This window comes from Sinocyclocheilus grahami, unplaced genomic scaffold (genome assembly GCF_001515645.1).
Source record: "Sinocyclocheilus grahami isolate Dianchi unplaced genomic scaffold, SAMN03320097.WGS_v1.1 scaffold23.1, whole genome shotgun sequence".
Classification (NCBI taxonomy): domain Eukaryota; kingdom Metazoa; phylum Chordata; class Actinopteri; order Cypriniformes; family Cyprinidae; genus Sinocyclocheilus; species Sinocyclocheilus grahami.
The window spans coordinates 407,705-426,165 of record NW_015505202.1 but is presented as its reverse complement, the minus strand read 5'-3'; the positions used below and the strand labels follow the sequence as shown (position 1 = coordinate 426,165).

The 18,461-nt window shown below is 37.4% G+C and overlaps 1 protein-coding gene across 1 annotated transcript in view; it reads right to left on the bottom strand.

Moving 5' to 3' along the window:
- Positions 1-4,891: 4,891 nt before the first annotated feature.
- The window catches only part of LOC107561229 (septin-6), a 23,600-nt gene continuing 10,030 nt past the window's right edge, over positions 4,892-18,461 (bottom strand). Inside the window, exons 3-6 of the mRNA XM_016245618.1 lie at positions 16,579-16,765; positions 13,675-13,836; positions 10,441-10,537; positions 4,892-5,090 (exon numbers count right to left, since the gene is read on the bottom strand). Of these exons, the coding sequence (XP_016101104.1) occupies positions 4,918-5,090; positions 10,441-10,537; positions 13,675-13,836; positions 16,579-16,765 (619 nt within the window). The 3' untranslated portion in view covers positions 4,892-4,917. The remainder of the gene's footprint in view (positions 5,091-10,440; positions 10,538-13,674; positions 13,837-16,578; positions 16,766-18,461) is intronic.

The window sequence follows — 18,461 nt, the reverse complement described above, 5'->3', positions numbered from 1 at the left end:
AGAGATGGAAACGCAGGACACGCTTTGGCTGTGTTTCACAACCTAGTGCTAGAGAGCTGCCTGCCAATGCTGTCTAGGTTCCAGTCAAGTGGTTGAGCGCGATTATGATTGCCAAAATGCTGTCTTAGTAGGCAGGTGACTAGGTTTTGGGACACAGCCTATGTAGTACCTAACAATCGTGCAGCATTTAATTTTCTTTTTATCTTGTCAGTATTGCGAAATTATTTGACACAGCCTACAGTACATTTTCTTCATATAATTCCTAACTGTATTTAGGATATCAGTTTATGCATATTTTAAATGTTATATAAATATTATATATATATATATATATATATATATATATATATATATATATACTTATACTCATTTGGAGGGTAAATCATGAAATAGCATATCGATTTTAAAAATGTTTTATTGAAAATGTACACCATGGAATCTTACTACAGTTAAATATTTCACAAATTTCTTGTATTACAGGGGTGGGGGTTATTGAAATTAAGGGGAAAACATGGGAGATGACTAAAAAAATTTAGGCCAGTCTTGACACCCAAAATGTTTCACACAGAAAACAGTCACTTGTCAATAATGTTATTAATCATTAAAACATGTCTCGACATTGATACGCAAAATTGGTCCTTAAAAATTATATGTACTGCACATATGCATGACCGTCTGTACCTCGTAACTGACTTATTTGAAATTAAATGACTGAAAACCCTTGACATTATATCGAAATGCAATATTTGGCAAAATGGGAAATGACATTTATAAACCATGTAACTGCACATTGTTCCTGGAATAAATACATGTAATAAAATAGTCCAAAGTAAAAAGCATTTGAAGAGTAAATGTCTTAGCAAAGAATAACTCCATGAACTAAAATATGTTCAGGGCATGCAAAAGAACAGAAGATAATGAATATAAAAAGTGGCACTGAATGTGACCTACATGGTATTTCAATAGGTGCTTCATTATGCTTTAAGATTATATTTTAAATAAATTATAACTATATTGCTGTGACCATTTAAGACTTGAAATGTATAGGGGATTACAAAACATACAATACAAACCTCTCAGCTTTTGCTTATTTAGCTCATGCTTTCAAATAAAGATTCTCATTAAAATTACAATGAAATGTCTCTCGCTTAACATTTTGCTGCATTAACAACCAGGAACTTTCGGGCTCATTTTCTTTGGATTTTCTCAAAATTCACAGCCAGCATGTCAAAATGTTTTCAAGACTTAAAAATAATCTTACTCCGCTTAATTCCCAACCTAAATTATAGTGTTTGCCAATAAGTTAGTATCGGTTCGCTCCTCACAGTTAATCACTGTGTTAATGTTGATGAGGACATGCAGGTTCATTCACAAACACATGTACTCATGAAAGAAACAAAATGATTGTTTAATTGAACAGATTGAAACTGCAAGGCAATATCATAGACACAAAATCTGAACTAAAAACTCCAAAGCATTCCTTTAGTTCACAGCCTTTCTACCGGAGCTTTGGCTCTGGTGCCACCAGCAAAACAAATTCTGTAAAATACTAATGAGGGACTGCTTAGCATGCCCTAATTAAGAAACACAGCTAATATTTGTTGTAAAAATACCATGTTAAGCCCACATAAGGCCATCAACAGGGCACACAGCATGAAAGTAAAAAAACAAACAAAAAAAACAATTAAAATATTCAAACAAGGCTGACGGAGTGAAAAAGACAGGAAGAAGAGTGGACGCTTAGTTCTCGTGGAAGCTGCAATCCCCTCTTCCAACAGGTGGCCAAGACAGAGTTAAAAGAAGCTAGAAGAAGAGAGGAGACAAACGCAGATTAGAGAAAGTATCAGGAGGCCACTGAACTCATCAGCACCAGTGGGAAGACAAGTTTACAACAGTCAATTGGAAATGGCCACTCGGATTTTTCTTTTGCCAGCCAAAAGCATGAAGCATTCGGAATGTGGGCGGAACGGAACACACCGTCCTTCTGGCCTGCTTCAAATGCATTGTGCATCCCCTCTTCACAATTTGCATTTAAACATGCATGGATTCATTCATCTTGCATTCTCTAGTTAATAAAACCGTGGTCAAAGGTAACCCAATCTTAAACAGTTGAACTGGGACAGTGATTATAATGATTGCATTTTCCCTCCCCACCTCTCTGAAGAGGCACACATTTTAAAGGAATAGTTCACCCCCCAAAAATTTGCTGAATATTTTCTCTCTCAGGTAGATTAATTCGTTTCATCATCGGAACAGATTCCGAGAAATTTAGCTTTACATTACTTGCTCACCAATGGATCCTCTGAAGTGAATTGGTGAAAACTTTGATGAACGTTGTGTTTTACTTGTGGATTATTGTGATGCTTTTATCAGCCGTTTGAACTTTCATTCTGACGGCACCCATTCACTGCAGAGGATCCATTGGTTAGCAAGTGATGTAATGCTAACTTATCCAAATCTCTTCTGATGAAGAAACAAACTAATCTACATCTTGGATGGCCAGAGGGTGACTAAAGTTTCAGCAGATTAAAATTTTTGGGTGAACTATTCCCTTTAAGCATATTAGTCACACAAAGCATCACAAAAGATACACAGCGAATAAGCACAGCCTTAAGCAAAGGTTTTGGTAACGCAATAATTACAGTTAGTAAAAGCTGCAGAAAGAGCCCAAAATCAAAATACAAGAGGTGATTTAAGAGAAACTTAAGAGGGCTTGGTCCACACTGCTTCCCCTTGGGCTACCGGTTAACCAAAGAGTCTGGGCCTGGTCCCTTATCAAAGCCATACTACTCAGTGCAGAGCCAGGGATTACTGCAAAGGAAAGTAAATACACACACACGGCAGTGAGCAGGGACACCGGAGGGAGCAAAAGCGTTAATAGGTGATAAATATCAATCACATCAATGCCACCTGTTGAAAGACCAGCATCCAGATACGATACAAAACACTGTCATCCAGCACAGAACCAACAGAATCACTGATTTTGCTGAATAGTCTGGTATCTTTAATACTAGCTTTGAAAATATAATTTACAACTTAAACTCAAAATAAAACTGTCATTTTCTGCAGCGACTCGCCTAGACGAAATTTCCTCACTATTTGGTCATATAAGAATCTTATAATGACATTCAGTTAATTTGACTTGTAGCGGTGGTCAAACACTTCACTTGAGAATATAGGCCAAACCTTTAGACAATAAATTCTGATGTATGATTAGTCTTATTACATATGCTCAGTTAAACATAAAGATGCAGTAAATTGCTTCAAAGGTGAAAGTCCAGCTTCTCCCTAAAGCAAATAATCAAAGCATAAACTGAGGAATCAAGATTTTTCAATAGACTAAGCTAATCAGACACTGGCCATGTCACCCCCAATGTGCATAAACATTTAGTGACACGTTTATGAATCGTGCAAATAATAAAATGTAGAATTTAACACTGTTCTAGTGGTTTTTGGATATTTTAATAAAAACATATTACATATTGTGCCTTTAAATCTCACTGCATGGCCGAACTGAAAGCAGCTCATACATCTTCCTATTATAACACTAATGACCATTATGGTACTGCTAATATAATTTGTCCCATTTTAACCTGTGTACTCAACTACTACATACCCACAACAGTAGCCACTCATGCTAAAGTTGAATCAAACACTAGTCATGCAGAACAAAGCAATATCATCATGACATCATAACACAGCAAGTAAAAAAAGGAAAAGAAACAATCGCATGTAAAAATAAAAAATAAAGAAGTTAAACCATCTAAAGAAGGATTCCATTCACAGTTAATATCCCTCCTCAGCTGTGTTATGCGTGAAACTGGGGGAACGGGATGGGAGAGAGGGGGGAGGGAACGGGAACAGCATGGCTCAGGAACACTGAGGAGGGAAGAGCTCATTCACAGCGGGCAGGGGGAGCACTTTCTACAGGAATCCTGAACTGGAAATGAGAGAGAAGGAAGATTATTGTTCCCTACAGGTTACACACTGTTGTATTCACACATTAATTAAAAAAAGATCCAAAATGTTAGTCGTGCATCTGTTAAAACATTTCAAAGCGGTTGCAGGGGGTGTATGTGGTAAGGCTTAGTATTGTTCTCTCTCTGTACCAGATAAAATTCATTACATGGTCTCTTCTGTTGTGTTATGTAAACGAACCAGATATCCAAACTTTAACAATTGTTATTTACCTATTACTAATAGGTCTGTAGCAAGGGATAGCCCACTTAACAACAGCATTATTTCAAGGCCAAGTGTTGGACTAGAGTGACCCAGCTGTAGGAGTCGAGCCATTAAAGGCTCTTTTGTGTAAGATCGTGGAAGAGCAGTGGAGTGCAAACAACAGCAGATTGTTATGGATTCAGATGGCAGATGGCTGCACATCACACAGGGAGAGCAATAAACTCTTGCCTGGCACTGGTGACATAATATCCCCTGCTGCTGCCACAGAGACATTCTTCACATTACCAGCAGTTTTAAGCATGAATAAGAAAAACTGTTATAACTACTGCAGGGCTTTAACACAGCAATTACAGGATCAGTCTAACTGACCACCATCATTACATGTGTTTTTGTAATTTAGTTCCTCGTGTGAGCGAGGGCTTGTGCCTTAAGAGGTACTTTGAAAGCCTTACCAGCATAAGGTGTCTCAGGTGAGGAGGGAGCAGGTGAGGAGTTAACTGGAAAACAGCATGGATGAGACGTACATGACACGTGCACAAACTACACAAGACACCTTACATGCAACATCAAACAATGAATAATCTACATGCCCTGCCCCGCAAGAGCACTGAGGTACATGAGTGAACTATCCCTTTTACCATTCATTTATCTCTATAAATGCAGACTATAAATGTTTCGGTCATAGGTTGTGGTGGAGAACTTTTTCCAGATCATTCGGTGTGACTGTGACCCTCTTCACCTGAAGGGTTTGCTGTCAGGGTCAGTGTCTTTGAATCCCATCTCCTCCAGCTTGCAGCGGCGGTATAGCTCATAGTGGCGAGTGTGAGTCTGCTCTCGCAGGTCCTCCATGTTGACCCTGATCAGCATTTCTCTCAGCTTCACAAAATCACAGTGATTCTCATTCTCCACTGGAAAACACAAAACACATGATATTCAATAGAAAATGCCCACCAATGACTGCCACCATCATATTGGGATATGAAAAGAGAAGGGAATAACTTCCTCCTGGACATGCCATACACATTAATTACCACATTGCCTTCAAGGGTGGAGTTAGTCTAAGATTTAAAGATCTGGGTAGTTTATGGAAAAGTTGCAGATGGGTAATTGACATGATATACTATCCTAAGTAACAGTGGTATGGCAATTTTTTAAGCCTGTGTTTAATTCTTATAGGTAAGTATGTAACGATTCACTCAACTCACGATTCAATTCACGATTTTGATTTCACGATTCGATTTTCTCACAATTTTTTTTAACAAAATGAGATTGAAGACATTATGCATGAAAAGGTGTCGTTTTATTAGGCTATTGCTGCACGTTTCTTTGTGAAATTGAAATATAACAAAATTAAATTGAAATTTTAAAACAAACCCCAAATAAAATAAATCTCTTTATATGAACAAACTAAGGCTTTGTCTGTGCTCTTTCCATTTAAAATTAGAGGCAACCACTGGATTTTAATCATGATCCAAACAAAGATGCAGCATACATGCAGCATGAGTAGTTTTTAATCTAAATTAGACTGTATAATTTCCAAATTTGAAGCAAAAACAGAATGGTCTGACTTTAGTTTTGTGAAACTATACTACATAAAACATATCTGAACGAAACCGCAGATGAGCTGAATGAGTCGCAGATTCACTCTCTGACAGCAGGTGGCGCTTATGAACAGCAATGATACACTGTTTCCTGGGTTACCGCTGTAAACAAAGCAGAGCTGTGCTTATGAACACTACTTTAATGTGCATTGTTCAGAGGCAAGATGAAAAGAAAATACCACGTAAACTTTTCTAAAGCTATTCAGTTCCCCTCAGAGATACATTCATAAACTCCTACTCCAATTGTATCGCGATTTGTTTGACATCTGAACCGTTTTGAATCGTCACATATTTTAATCGATTTTCGACCGGCTCGCGGTTAATCGTTACATCCCTACTTATAGGTGTATACAAGCTGTTTTTATGACATTGTGTAATTGAGAAACTTTATTGAATATTTGAATTTAAAAAGAAAAAATCTTGCAAGACTGTAAAAAAAAAAGAAAAAGAATGTGATCAAAAAGAAATGCTCATTAGAAATGGTGACCATTCACAGAACTTAAAATAGACACTTTTTTAAAGTTTTTAAAAATAGACACTTAAAATACATTAATTTTAACATCTTGATTTTATGAAAAATTGATAGCCTTCTTCCATTTCAGACCACTGATACAAGGACATGACCTCTTTTAACAGTCAGTTTGTATAACTGACCAGCTGTGATCTAGTATTATTAACACTACCAATATTCCCTGCAGCTGTTATTGTAACAGTATAAACAAATAGATTTTTTACATTTGCTGAAGAAATCGTGAGTGGAGCTTGTCTGTGCAAAACTAGGCGCCACAGTGCTGGGGCTTTCTGGGTGGTTGCCAGGGCGTTGTTAAAGGGTCAGTTCACCCTAAAATGAAAATTCTGTCATGAATTACTCACCCTCATGTCGTTCCAAACCTGTTAGATCTTCGTTCATCTACAAAACACAAATTAAGATATTTTTGATGTAATCTGAGAGTTTTTTTTTACCCTCCATAGAGAGCAACGCAACTACCACGTTCAAGGCTTGTTCAAACAGTTCATGTGACATCAGTGGTTCAACCTTAATTTTATGAAGCTACGAGAACACTTTTTGTGCGCATAGTAAACGCATGCATGGTACTGTCGTGAACACACGTCGAAGACTGACGGAGAAGAGAAGAAATTGTTGAATAAAGTCGACAGCGAGCTCAAGCCTCTCATGAAAGAGGCACCTCCGTTTTTCCTCCGCGGAGGAATACTGTCCCCATTCCCGGTGACCCTTTCCTGAAAGGGGAGCAGTGCTAAACATTACCACGAGGACAGCCCATGGAGCGAGGGATTCAACTCCTCGGAGAGGATCCTGCTCGCCAGACGACACTCTCTTAGTACCCCTTGATATCGAGGGGGGCAGTGCCTTCTGAGTGCGTCAATCGAGACACACTGGTTGAGAGGAGCCCAGGAAAAACGGGGCTTAACCCTCTCCGAAACAGGGAACGAAGTCCGAAACGCGTAACCCTCACCATACAGGATTTTTAGAGAGGTGGGCAAAGAAGAACGTGCGCACCTACCACTTTCGTGGGATTTTAGAGAAGTGGCAAAGCATAGCGTGCACACCTACCACCTAGGTGGAATTTTAGACGGGTGGCAAAGCCTAACGTGCCCACCCACCACTTACGTGGATTTTAGAAAAGCGGCAAAGGATAACGTGCACACTTACCACTGACGTGGATTTTAGAAGGTGCGCAATGAGCACTCTTCGGGTTCTATTGTCACCCGGACGTAATGGTTTTAACAAAATGAGATTGAAGACATTATGCATGAAAAGGTGTCGTTTTATTAGGCTATTGCTGCACGTTTCTTTGTGAAATTGAAATATAACAAAATTAAATTGAAATTTTAAAACAAACCCCAAATAAAATAAATCTCTTTATATGAACAAACTAAGGCTTTGTCTGTGCTCTTTCCATTTAAAATTAGAGGCAACCACTGGATTTTAATCATGATCCAAACAAAGATGCAGCATACATGCAGCATGAGTAGTTTTTAATCTAAATTAGACTGTATAATTTCCAAATTTGAAGCAAAAACAGAATGGTCTGACTTTAGTTTTGTGAAACTATACTACATAAAACATATCTGAACGAAACCGCAGATGAGCTGAATGAGTCGCAGATTCACTCTCTGACAGCAGGTGGCGCTTATGAACAGCAATGATACACTGTTTCCTGGGTTACCGCTGTAAACAAAGCAGAGCTGTGCTTATGAACACTACTTTAATGTGCATTGTTCAGAGGCAAGATGAAAAGAAAATACCACGTAAACTTTTCTAAAGCTATTCAGTTCCCCTCAGAGATACATTCATAAACTCCTACTCCAATTGTATCGCGATTTGTTTGACATCTGAACCGTTTTGAATCGTCACATATTTTAATCGATTTTCGACCGGCTCGCGGTTAATCGTTACATCCCTACTTATAGGTGTATACAAGCTGTTTTTATGACATTGTGTAATTGAGAAACTTTATTGAATATTTGAATTTAAAAAGAAAAAATCTTGCAAGACTGTAAAAAAAAAAGAAAAAGAATGTGATCAAAAAGAAATGCTCATTAGAAATGGTGACCATTCACAGAACTTAAAATAGACACTTTTTTAAAGTTTTTAAAAATAGACACTTAAAATACATTAATTTTAACATCTTGATTTTATGAAAAATTGATAGCCTTCTTCCATTTCAGACCACTGATACAAGGACATGACCTCTTTTAACAGTCAGTTTGTATAACTGACCAGCTGTGATCTAGTATTATTAACACTACCAATATTCCCTGCAGCTGTTATTGTAACAGTATAAACAAATAGATTTTTTACATTTGCTGAAGAAATCGTGAGTGGAGCTTGTCTGTGCAAAACTAGGCGCCACAGTGCTGGGGCTTTCTGGGTGGTTGCCAGGGCGTTGTTAAAGGGTCAGTTCACCCTAAAATGAAAATTCTGTCATGAATTACTCACCCTCATGTCGTTCCAAACCTGTTAGATCTTCGTTCATCTACAAAACACAAATTAAGATATTTTTGATGTAATCTGAGAGTTTTTTTTTACCCTCCATAGAGAGCAACGCAACTACCACGTTCAAGGCTTGTTCAAACAGTTCATGTGACATCAGTGGTTCAACCTTAATTTTATGAAGCTACGAGAACACTTTTTGTGCGCATAGTAAACGCATGCATGGTACTGTCGTGAACACACGTCGAAGACTGACGGAGAAGAGAAGAAATTGTTGAATAAAGTCGTTATTTTTGTTTTCTTTGCACACATAAATATTACTGTAGCTTCATAATATTAAGGTTGAACCACTGATGTCACATGGACTATTTTAACAATGTCCTTACTACCTTTCTGGGCCTTGAATGTGGTAGTTGTGTTGTTGTCTATGCAAGGTCAGAAAGCTCTTGGATTTCATCAAAAATATCTTAATTTTTGTTCTGAAGATGACCGAAGGTTTTTATTAGGAGTAATTAATGACAGAATTTTAATTTTTGGGTGAACTAACCCTTTAAGGTGTTCCAAGCATTTTTTAGTGCACTGCTATGTGGTTGCTTACTGTCCCGTCGAAGGAGCTCATCCCCTACTGTCTTTGATATTCTAGTCTCTAGTTATGGCTTGTGGCCTTCTCTCAATCTAAGTTTACAGGATTTTTTTCCAGCTCACTACCTGATATACATTTGCATAGAAAATGCATCCCTTTCTGCATGGTTTTAATACCTCAACTAACTTTTAAGAAGTAACTTTGACCTTTAAAAAAGTAAACAATGTGCCATGAATCACAAGTAAACATTTGACACACAGCGGCAGTGATGCATGAAAACACACGCATCACATATATGCATTTTTTTTCTCAGTCTGGTCAGCCTTGCAGTAGGCTAAATTAAGTAAGAGCACGTGAGCTGCACCGTGGCCACATGATAGAGAGAGAGCGAGATTCAGAGTGATGTCACAGACAGCCTGATGACAGTCAGAGCACCGCTGCTATAATGTTACGCATCAAATCACTGCTAGCATACCACATGTTAACAAAGACTGACAAGACAAATTGTGCATGAAGTGAGCTGGATTTGTACAGATTATTGAACGTGACATATGAACATCATTGTACTGTAGATCCTCTTTTTCATACAAGACAAAAGGATACTGCAATATGTATATGTACTTTACATTTTTTTTTAATTTACAGTAAAAATAAATGTTTCTTGAGCAGCAAGTCGGCATATTAGAATGATTTCTGAAGGATCATGTGACAAGAATAATAGCTGCTGAAAAGCTTTGCGATCACGGGAATAAATTATTTTTAAAAATATATTCACATATAATAGTTTGGGATAGGTTGCGCTAAAGGATTGTGATTGTGGTGCCATCAACCAATCAGTGTTGTACTGACGTAATTTTCCTGTTGCTCCACAATGATTTGTCACATGGAAATTACAGCTCAGTTTCTCATTCTGACATCCCTAACACATTAGCATTCTGCCCTGCTGTGAAAAAAACGCAAGAGAGAAAGAGGATGGTGTGTTGAATGGAAGTGTCCAGGCACAGTACTGCAGAAAGGGAGGGACGGAATGGGTTTGGATGTCCTGAACAAAGAGGCCAGGGCCAAACAGAGGGAAGAGCTCAGTGTCACTTCCTCTAGAAGACGTGACCAGCACTTACCCTGGACGGTTCCCCAGGGGTACTGGCGTGCTCGCACCATCTTGTTCCCAATCTTCACTTCCTCAGTGCTTCCCACCACCGCAAAAGGCAAATGACCCTGCAGAGGATAAAACAATCCCACAAACAAATAATTTAGCAGAAATACTCCAGTCTATTTTAATTTCTTACAGTAATAGACTTGATTATGCAACATTTAAATCCATTTAATTAAGAAATTGGCCTAAACGCTGTTCTGTGAATCCTGAAAAAATGTATCATGGTTGTATCACAAAAACATTAAGCAGCACCACTGTTTTCAACATTGATAATGATTACCAAAAAAAAAAGATTTCTGAAGGATCATGTGACATTAAAGACTGGAGTAATGATGCTGAAAATTCAGCTTACAATCACAATTTTATAATAAGAGACTCCTTTCAAAAACAATAAACAAAATCTTGTCAAGACTTCTAAACAGTAGTTTAACTAAATGCATTCGTCTGTCAATCAGTATGGGTCTAAGAGAGCGTACACACAGAGGAATAACACAGCATTCTCCTCTCTACTAGTAAGTACTACATCTCACAATGGCAAAACCCTGAAAGAAATTACCTTAAGACAACATTTACTAGATAAGAATGTCCTTTAAAAATCACTGAGAAAAATATATGAGGGCAAATCCCACTTGAAATGAGTGGGAAGGAACCTGAGGTCAGCTATCTTTGTTATCAATGGTTAACCAGTACTGGAAGACCTCCACAGTAACCCTGCAGGCTTAGGCTGTGTGGTGAACTTACATTCATTCATGCAGCCTGCTCTATGAGTGTGTATCCCACAGTAAAAACATGTTGTTGTGAGAGTACACTGAAGAAGAATGCCTCTCCTTTTGTGCTGTCATTTCCTGTGAGCAAACACAAGCAGAAAAGCTGGACACCATATGGACTCTCTCACTTAAACTGCTGAACTGTGATGTGAAATGAGAACTGGACAAGCACTGAACTATAAAATATGGCTGTGTTGTCTCCAAGCAAAACAGGACATGGTACATTTGTGATTGATTCTATGTAAAAGGATTTCAAGTGGAAGAGGAATGCATCATTCTTAATCGTTTCTGTAATCAAATAATGCAAAAATAGTGTAAGTACATTTTGTTCTCTTATTTAGCACATAGTAACTAGATTTTAGACTTAGAAACACAAAGGCCAACCCTTTTCTCAACTATCTGCACAATTTTAGGTATCACTCATAGCAGAAACAAATAAAATGTGGGATGAGTTGCACACCAAAGATAATAATTTAGGGGGATTAGGGGCCTGTTTTTTTGTATAAGCAATATTAATAATTATTACTACACATTAAAAGAACATCATGTTACAGTGCTTCCCATCCATACGCTCTAACTGGGCCAGGAAGATAAAATTCGAATTCCACTATGAATTTCTGTATTTTCTGACCTCGGTTGGATGACCCGTGTAAATTGCGAAAATCTTTTTTTTGGGGGGGGGGGTTTAAAGAGAGAGAGAGGGAAACTGGATCAACCAGTGCTTCCCATACATTGATTTATTTGTGGCGGTCCGCCACAATATCCACACTAACTGCCACAAATATTCACCGCCCCCCCCCATCAGCTCCTGCATCTCACACACACAAGCACAACTTTATATAGCAACTTTCAGACCCTTTTAGCGACTTTTTTTCCATAAAAGGCACATGCTGACAAACCTAGCGACTTTTTTGGATAAACCTTAGCTATTGCTCAGTTGGAAGATTTCTCCAGTACTGCCCCACGAGCGCGAGGTCTGAATTTCCCCGCGAAGTATCGCCTCTCTTAGCGTCTATTCTGTGCAGTGAGCGGCAGAGAAGCAGCGCATTCAGTTGGCCGTACTGCAGCGGATTAGTCAATAAATGAGTACAACACAGCGTTTCTAACCACCTGTTGCTTACTGACTGTTTGGGCTTATAAATATGAACATAGTTGGTCTGTTAATATGCCGCCGCACTGATGCAGTAATTCATGCAAAAGGAGCCCCTACCAAGTATTGAGTACATGTACAGTAAATGAACATACTTTCCAGAAGGCCAACAATTCACTAAAAATGTTTTTTTTATTGGTCTTATGAAGTATTCTAATTTGTTGAGATAGTGAATTGGTGGGTTTTTGTTAAATGTGAGCCAAAATCATCACAATTAAAAGAACCAAAGACTTAAACTACTTCAGTCTGTGTGCACTGAATTTATTTAATACACGAGTTTCACAATTTGAGTTGAATTACTGAAATAAATGAACTTTTCCATGACATTCTAATTTATTGAGATGCACCTGTAGTTTGTTATTCAGATGCAGACAGTGCGCTGCATGAGACAAAAAATGAATATAGCCAAAACCACCGCATATAGCTCTTTAGTCTAGATGTATGTTGATTTATTCAGATGATGTTGTGCATTATAAATCAGGATTTAAGGAGTATAGTAAGAGTGATTCCTGGTTAACATGTAGTATTAATGGTTTGTGTTAAGTCACTATTTATACTTGTTTTATGCATGACAACAGAAAATGTGTAAATGGGAACAGCTTTATTGGGCATTCAGTTGTATTACAGTATGTGACAGTTCAGAGAGTAGAACAGATCTTAAGTGCCAAAACTTGTCCGAACGTAAACCCGACGCAATGACGTCATAAATATGCTAATTAACATGTGACATTACCTGCTGCCACAAATCTCACAAAATCCTGTGGGAAACAGTGTTTACATGACAGTAAACGAACGGTAACCAAATTTAAATGTTCATCTTGCTGAAAACCAAAAATAAAAGTTTATTTAATAATCAAATAAATTAATCAAATGTAACTGTCCCCTCTCAAAAACTGTCTATAGCTGTATATAAACATTTAAATAGCACAAAGACAGTGTTTATATTGACTTTTCATGTTTCTACCCAAATTTTATTTGTTGTGAAATTTAAATGATTTATTCAAGCATACATTAAATAATGAAGACATAACGAAATATTGAAAGACATAAAAATAATGCAAATAAAATGAGTATGTAATATAATGCATATATATTTATCAAAATTCTCCTCCCTAGAGTTTTGGACATTGACTGGCTTTTCTGAGGCAAGTTGTTGTATTGACATTTTCCCATAGTTTAAACACTGATTGAGTAGTTTATCCATGTTGTGTGCACATATAAATAGATTTTGTCCCTCCAAAAATTTTTTGGGCTGAAAACGAAAAAATTCTTGGTTACTTACATTCATGGTTGAGTTGATCTCTGCCACAGTCTCATCGTCAGTGGGAAACTGGTAGATCTGGACCCCATTGCTCACCAATTCACTTGTGATCTTAATTTTGAACTTAGCAAGTTCACTCTTTGAGATGGCATCTGATTTGGCGATGATGGGGATGATATTCACCTGTACATAAGAGGAGAAAGACTTTTTGCAGGTATTTGGGAATAATCAGTAATCAGAAATTAAATCAATTTATATACACATGAATTAAGATGACAACCAAACACCGCTATGGTCAGATGATTTCTGTGCGTATAAAATTCCAAACAGCTCTAGTGTGTAAATATTTCCCTTTCAGACAGCTAACTTTCAACCACTCAGGCAGTAAATAACTAGATACAGATAAATAAACTAAATACAGCAACTCAAATCAACCTCAGAACATCTGGCTAAGTCCAGACAAATATAGACACTCAGCTTTTCTCCTGTTATGCCTGAGCAAATGGAATAAATGGCACACAGAGAGCAGAAAAACGATTGCATTTACTTCACGTGCAGAGGCTGCTGCAGACACATGTATTTGCACAAATAGACTACGCTTTTAGAAAACTTTAATTAGGAGCAGTTAATGCAATTAAAATGGACTCCATAGAATGCTGTGCAAGCTTACATAAGCTCATCCTGCTCACATCTGAACATGCCTCAAACTGGAACAGAATTAAGCATATGCAGCTTTTTGACATTCACTTTGAAACCAATTCAGAGAGGGTGTTTAAAGGCCTAGTTCAGCTAAAAATAAACATTTGCTTCTTTAAAGCTTGAGAGCCTCAGCCTTGAGAGCCTCACTTTCATTATAAAGAAAAAATGGCCTAGATGTTCTTTAAAAATTAATTTTGTGTTCCACAAAAGAAAGACAGTTTTGGAACAACATGAAGGTGAGTAAATTATTATTTTTTTTTGGATGAATAATTCCTTTAATCTCCAGTCTCATGGGGGTTAAAAACTAACTATGCAGGATAAGTGCTAACCATGCTAATGGGTGGGGAGCAGTCTCGCGTAGCCAGACCTTCAGACTGACAGCTGAATGTCTGGAATTCATGGCAGCTTTCATTGGCCAAGGGCCCATGAGGCCGTTTGACCGACATGTCAAACAACCAATCAGTTCGTTTTGTTCAGCATCACGTTTCGGGCGTGGAAATGTCGCCACAATAACAGACCGGTGTGTAAAACTCTCGGACGTATTTTAAAGATTCTATGCCGCAAACTTTAAATATTTCACATACTTTTGAAAATCCAGTGTTTCGTTGATCCTGATAAGCGCTCATCGTCCAGGCGGAACGTTAAAGAACGCGACACACGCGTCTCCCGGAAATCCTGTATAATTCAAGCAATCCGACGACAACTTTGAAACTCCTGAAGTGTTTCCACTTTTGTGTGCCATAAGCATCAGATGTTTAGCCAACGCTCCCCGAGACTAGGTGGGGAGGGGCGGTTATAATCAAACACCTCTCTCTAACACACAAGTGCACATATGGAGTGCTCTGATCCCACTCACTCAATTTTTACACTCCTGCCTCCCACACCACCATCTAAATACTATTCTCAGTAGCCTGGCCACTAGTTTTACGCTTTGTCTGTTTCCTGTAATTTACTACTGATGAATTGTGACGTTAACACAGGCACTTTAAATAAAGGTTTAGCCACAGTGCAAGTACACAGGAATCTCTTCTCAAACATACGAGGCAACATCTCCACACGGAGACGCGTTTAGCTGTATATGCATACATTTTGTATTGTATAGGCGTTTCGTCCACACGGATCTGGTGTTTTGGGAGAGTGAAACCGATATTTTTTGAAACCGGGTCTCACCCAGCCCACGTCTCGCCCCTAGTCAGACACCGCTACATCACGTAACAGCAACAAAAACATGAACAAACACTGAATGATTGTCTTATTAACTAACATTAACACCAATTAATAAATGTATTGTTCCATGTTCGTTTGTATCCCGCGTGCAAGGTTTATGCGCATAGTCAAAGTCTTCTCCGTTTTTAGTGTATCTCTGTGGCAAAATTACAGCACCACCACATACTGGTCTGGCATGTATACTACATTGTTTTGTGTCAGTTTCGTGTGGACGCAGATATTTCTTGAGACGAGGGGGAGCAACAAAAACATGAACAAACACTGAATGATTGTCTTATTAACTAACATTAACACCGATTAATAAATGTATTGTTCCATGTTCGTTTGTATCCCGTGTGCAAGGTTTATGCGCATAGTCAAAGTCTTCTCCGTTTTTAGTGTATCTCTGTGGCAAAATTACAGCACCACCACATACTGGTCTGGCATGTATACTACATTGTTTTGTGTCGGTTTCGTGTGGACGCAGATATTTCTTGAGACGAGGGGGAAAAAAAGATCGGATAGGGAAAGCTCTGGCTTCGTGTGGATGTAGCCTAAGAGAGCATCTTTGTTCAGGGAGTCTGTGCAGCACAGATAGAGATGAAAAAGAATGCAGTATTACACAGCTGACCTTCATTGACTCCATCTACACAGCTCCAATGACATTAAATATGGCATAGCCATCAGCTGAATGCTTAATAACCCACATCTTAAAACATCAACTGCTCTGCACAGTAAAACAGTAAATAATGCTAAGCCAAATATATAGCAGACATTAATTAAATAAAAGCCTATTTTTGTAATAATTCAATAAAAACATGATTATTATTATTATTGCTTAAAAGATCAGTTATTTTTGCTAGAATAAAAAAAATAATAAATCACAAAGTAATGTATTTTTGATAGCCCACTACATTAAATACTGTACCGACTAAGAGATTTCTACCGCTGACCATATTGTCATACTGATCAGTCATAAATGTGATCAGACATTTGTTAAAAATAAAATACATCACTAACCTTACTGTCCAACTTCTTCATAGTAACCAGGTCAAGGGACTTTAGCGAGTGTCCAGTAGGAGCGATGAAATACAGACAGGCGTGGATCCGAGTATCATGATAACTGTGTAGGGTGCGTTTAATCTTCAGTTCCTCCTGAAGGTATGCTTCAAACTGAGCATCGATAAACTCCACAATAGACTTGTAACTGCAAGTTGAACAATGAAAAACATGGAAATAATTACTTGCGGCCAAAAGAAACAAACAAACGTAACACTCACACTTAAGTAAGATTAGTGTTCATGTACAAAGAGTTTAAAGCTTCAGGCTTATTACAGTAAAATAAAACTCTGTGAGCTTTGATGGGAAAAAGTACTGGTTCAGGTATCTATAAATAGTTGGATAGCTCAAGACTCATAAAAGTGCATCTTCAGGCAAAATAAAGCTTGTCACAACCATTTAGCTTAATAACATGCCGTTTCAGTCAAATCTGAACAGGATGAAAATCCTTTATAACTTGGCACTTTCTTAGCCCACGGCATCAGAATCCTGAAAGTGGGGTTATATCTGGTTTCATGATGCCATCCAAACTTTATATTATATTGAGCTCTGCACACAAAAGTGTCACATGACATGACAGCGATCAAGAAAAGCAGGAACAACAAAATTCCTTTTATAATACATAATAATTGGTATCGAAAAAATTATTATATATTTTTTTATAATAATAACTACGTTATAACTATGTTTCACACTAGGGCTGTGCGACATTGAAAAAAAATGCGATACCTTGTTACAAAATGCGATATTCGATACGATATTTCTTAAAGTGTGAAAAATCGATTTAAGAAAAACATGGAAATAATTACTTGCGGCCAAAAGAAACAAACAAACTTAACACTCACACGTAAGTAAGATTAGTGTTCATGTACAAAGAGTTTAAAGCTTCAGGCTTATTACAGTAAAATAAAACTCTGTGAGCTTTGATGGGAAAAAGTACTGGTTCAGGTATCTATAAATAGTTGGATAGCTCAAGACTCATAAAAGTGCATCTTCAGGCAAATTAAAGCTTGTCACAACCATTTAGCTTAATAACATGCCGTTTCAGTCAAATCTGAACAGGATGAAAATCCTTTATAACTGGCACTTTCTTAGCCCACGGCATCAGAATCCTGAAAGTGGGGTTATATCTGGTTTCATGATGCCATCCAAACTTTATATTATATTGAGCTCTGCACACAAAAGTGTCACATGACATGACAGAGATCAAGAAAAGCAGGAACAACAAAATTCCTTTTATTGTGAGTTTTTTTCTTATGAAAAATGCTACAAAGACTATGAAGTCCCAAAATAAACAGGGGCTTTAAAAGAGTAGTGAATCCTCTGTAAAATCTTTTAATTTATCAGTAAAAAGTAATCATTTATTGTTGTGCAATTTAAAAACATCCAACACAATGTTCTTTGTAGTCATGACTAATGACAAATAAAGCTGATCATGGTTTCTCGTCTGAGGTTTATCTATTATGAAACATACTAGACTGAATTTGATATATAAATTATTATATATTTTTTTATAATAATAACTACGTTTATAACTATGTTTCACACTAGGGCTGTACGACATTGAAAAAAAATGCGATACCTTGTTACAAAATGCGATATTCGATACGATATTGCTTAAAGTGTGAAAAATCTATTTAAATTATATTTTAAAATATTTAAAAATGAAAATTATATAACCAATTTGTTTCACATTCTTTCTTGGAAAAGAAAGCATCACTACAACTTCTGAAAGTGACCAGCAGTGTTTTAGCAGTACATAAAAAGTAATGTCACAAATCAGAAAATGTAATTTTAACATCAATGTGAATGACAAAAAAAATGAATGACACTAATTTTATATT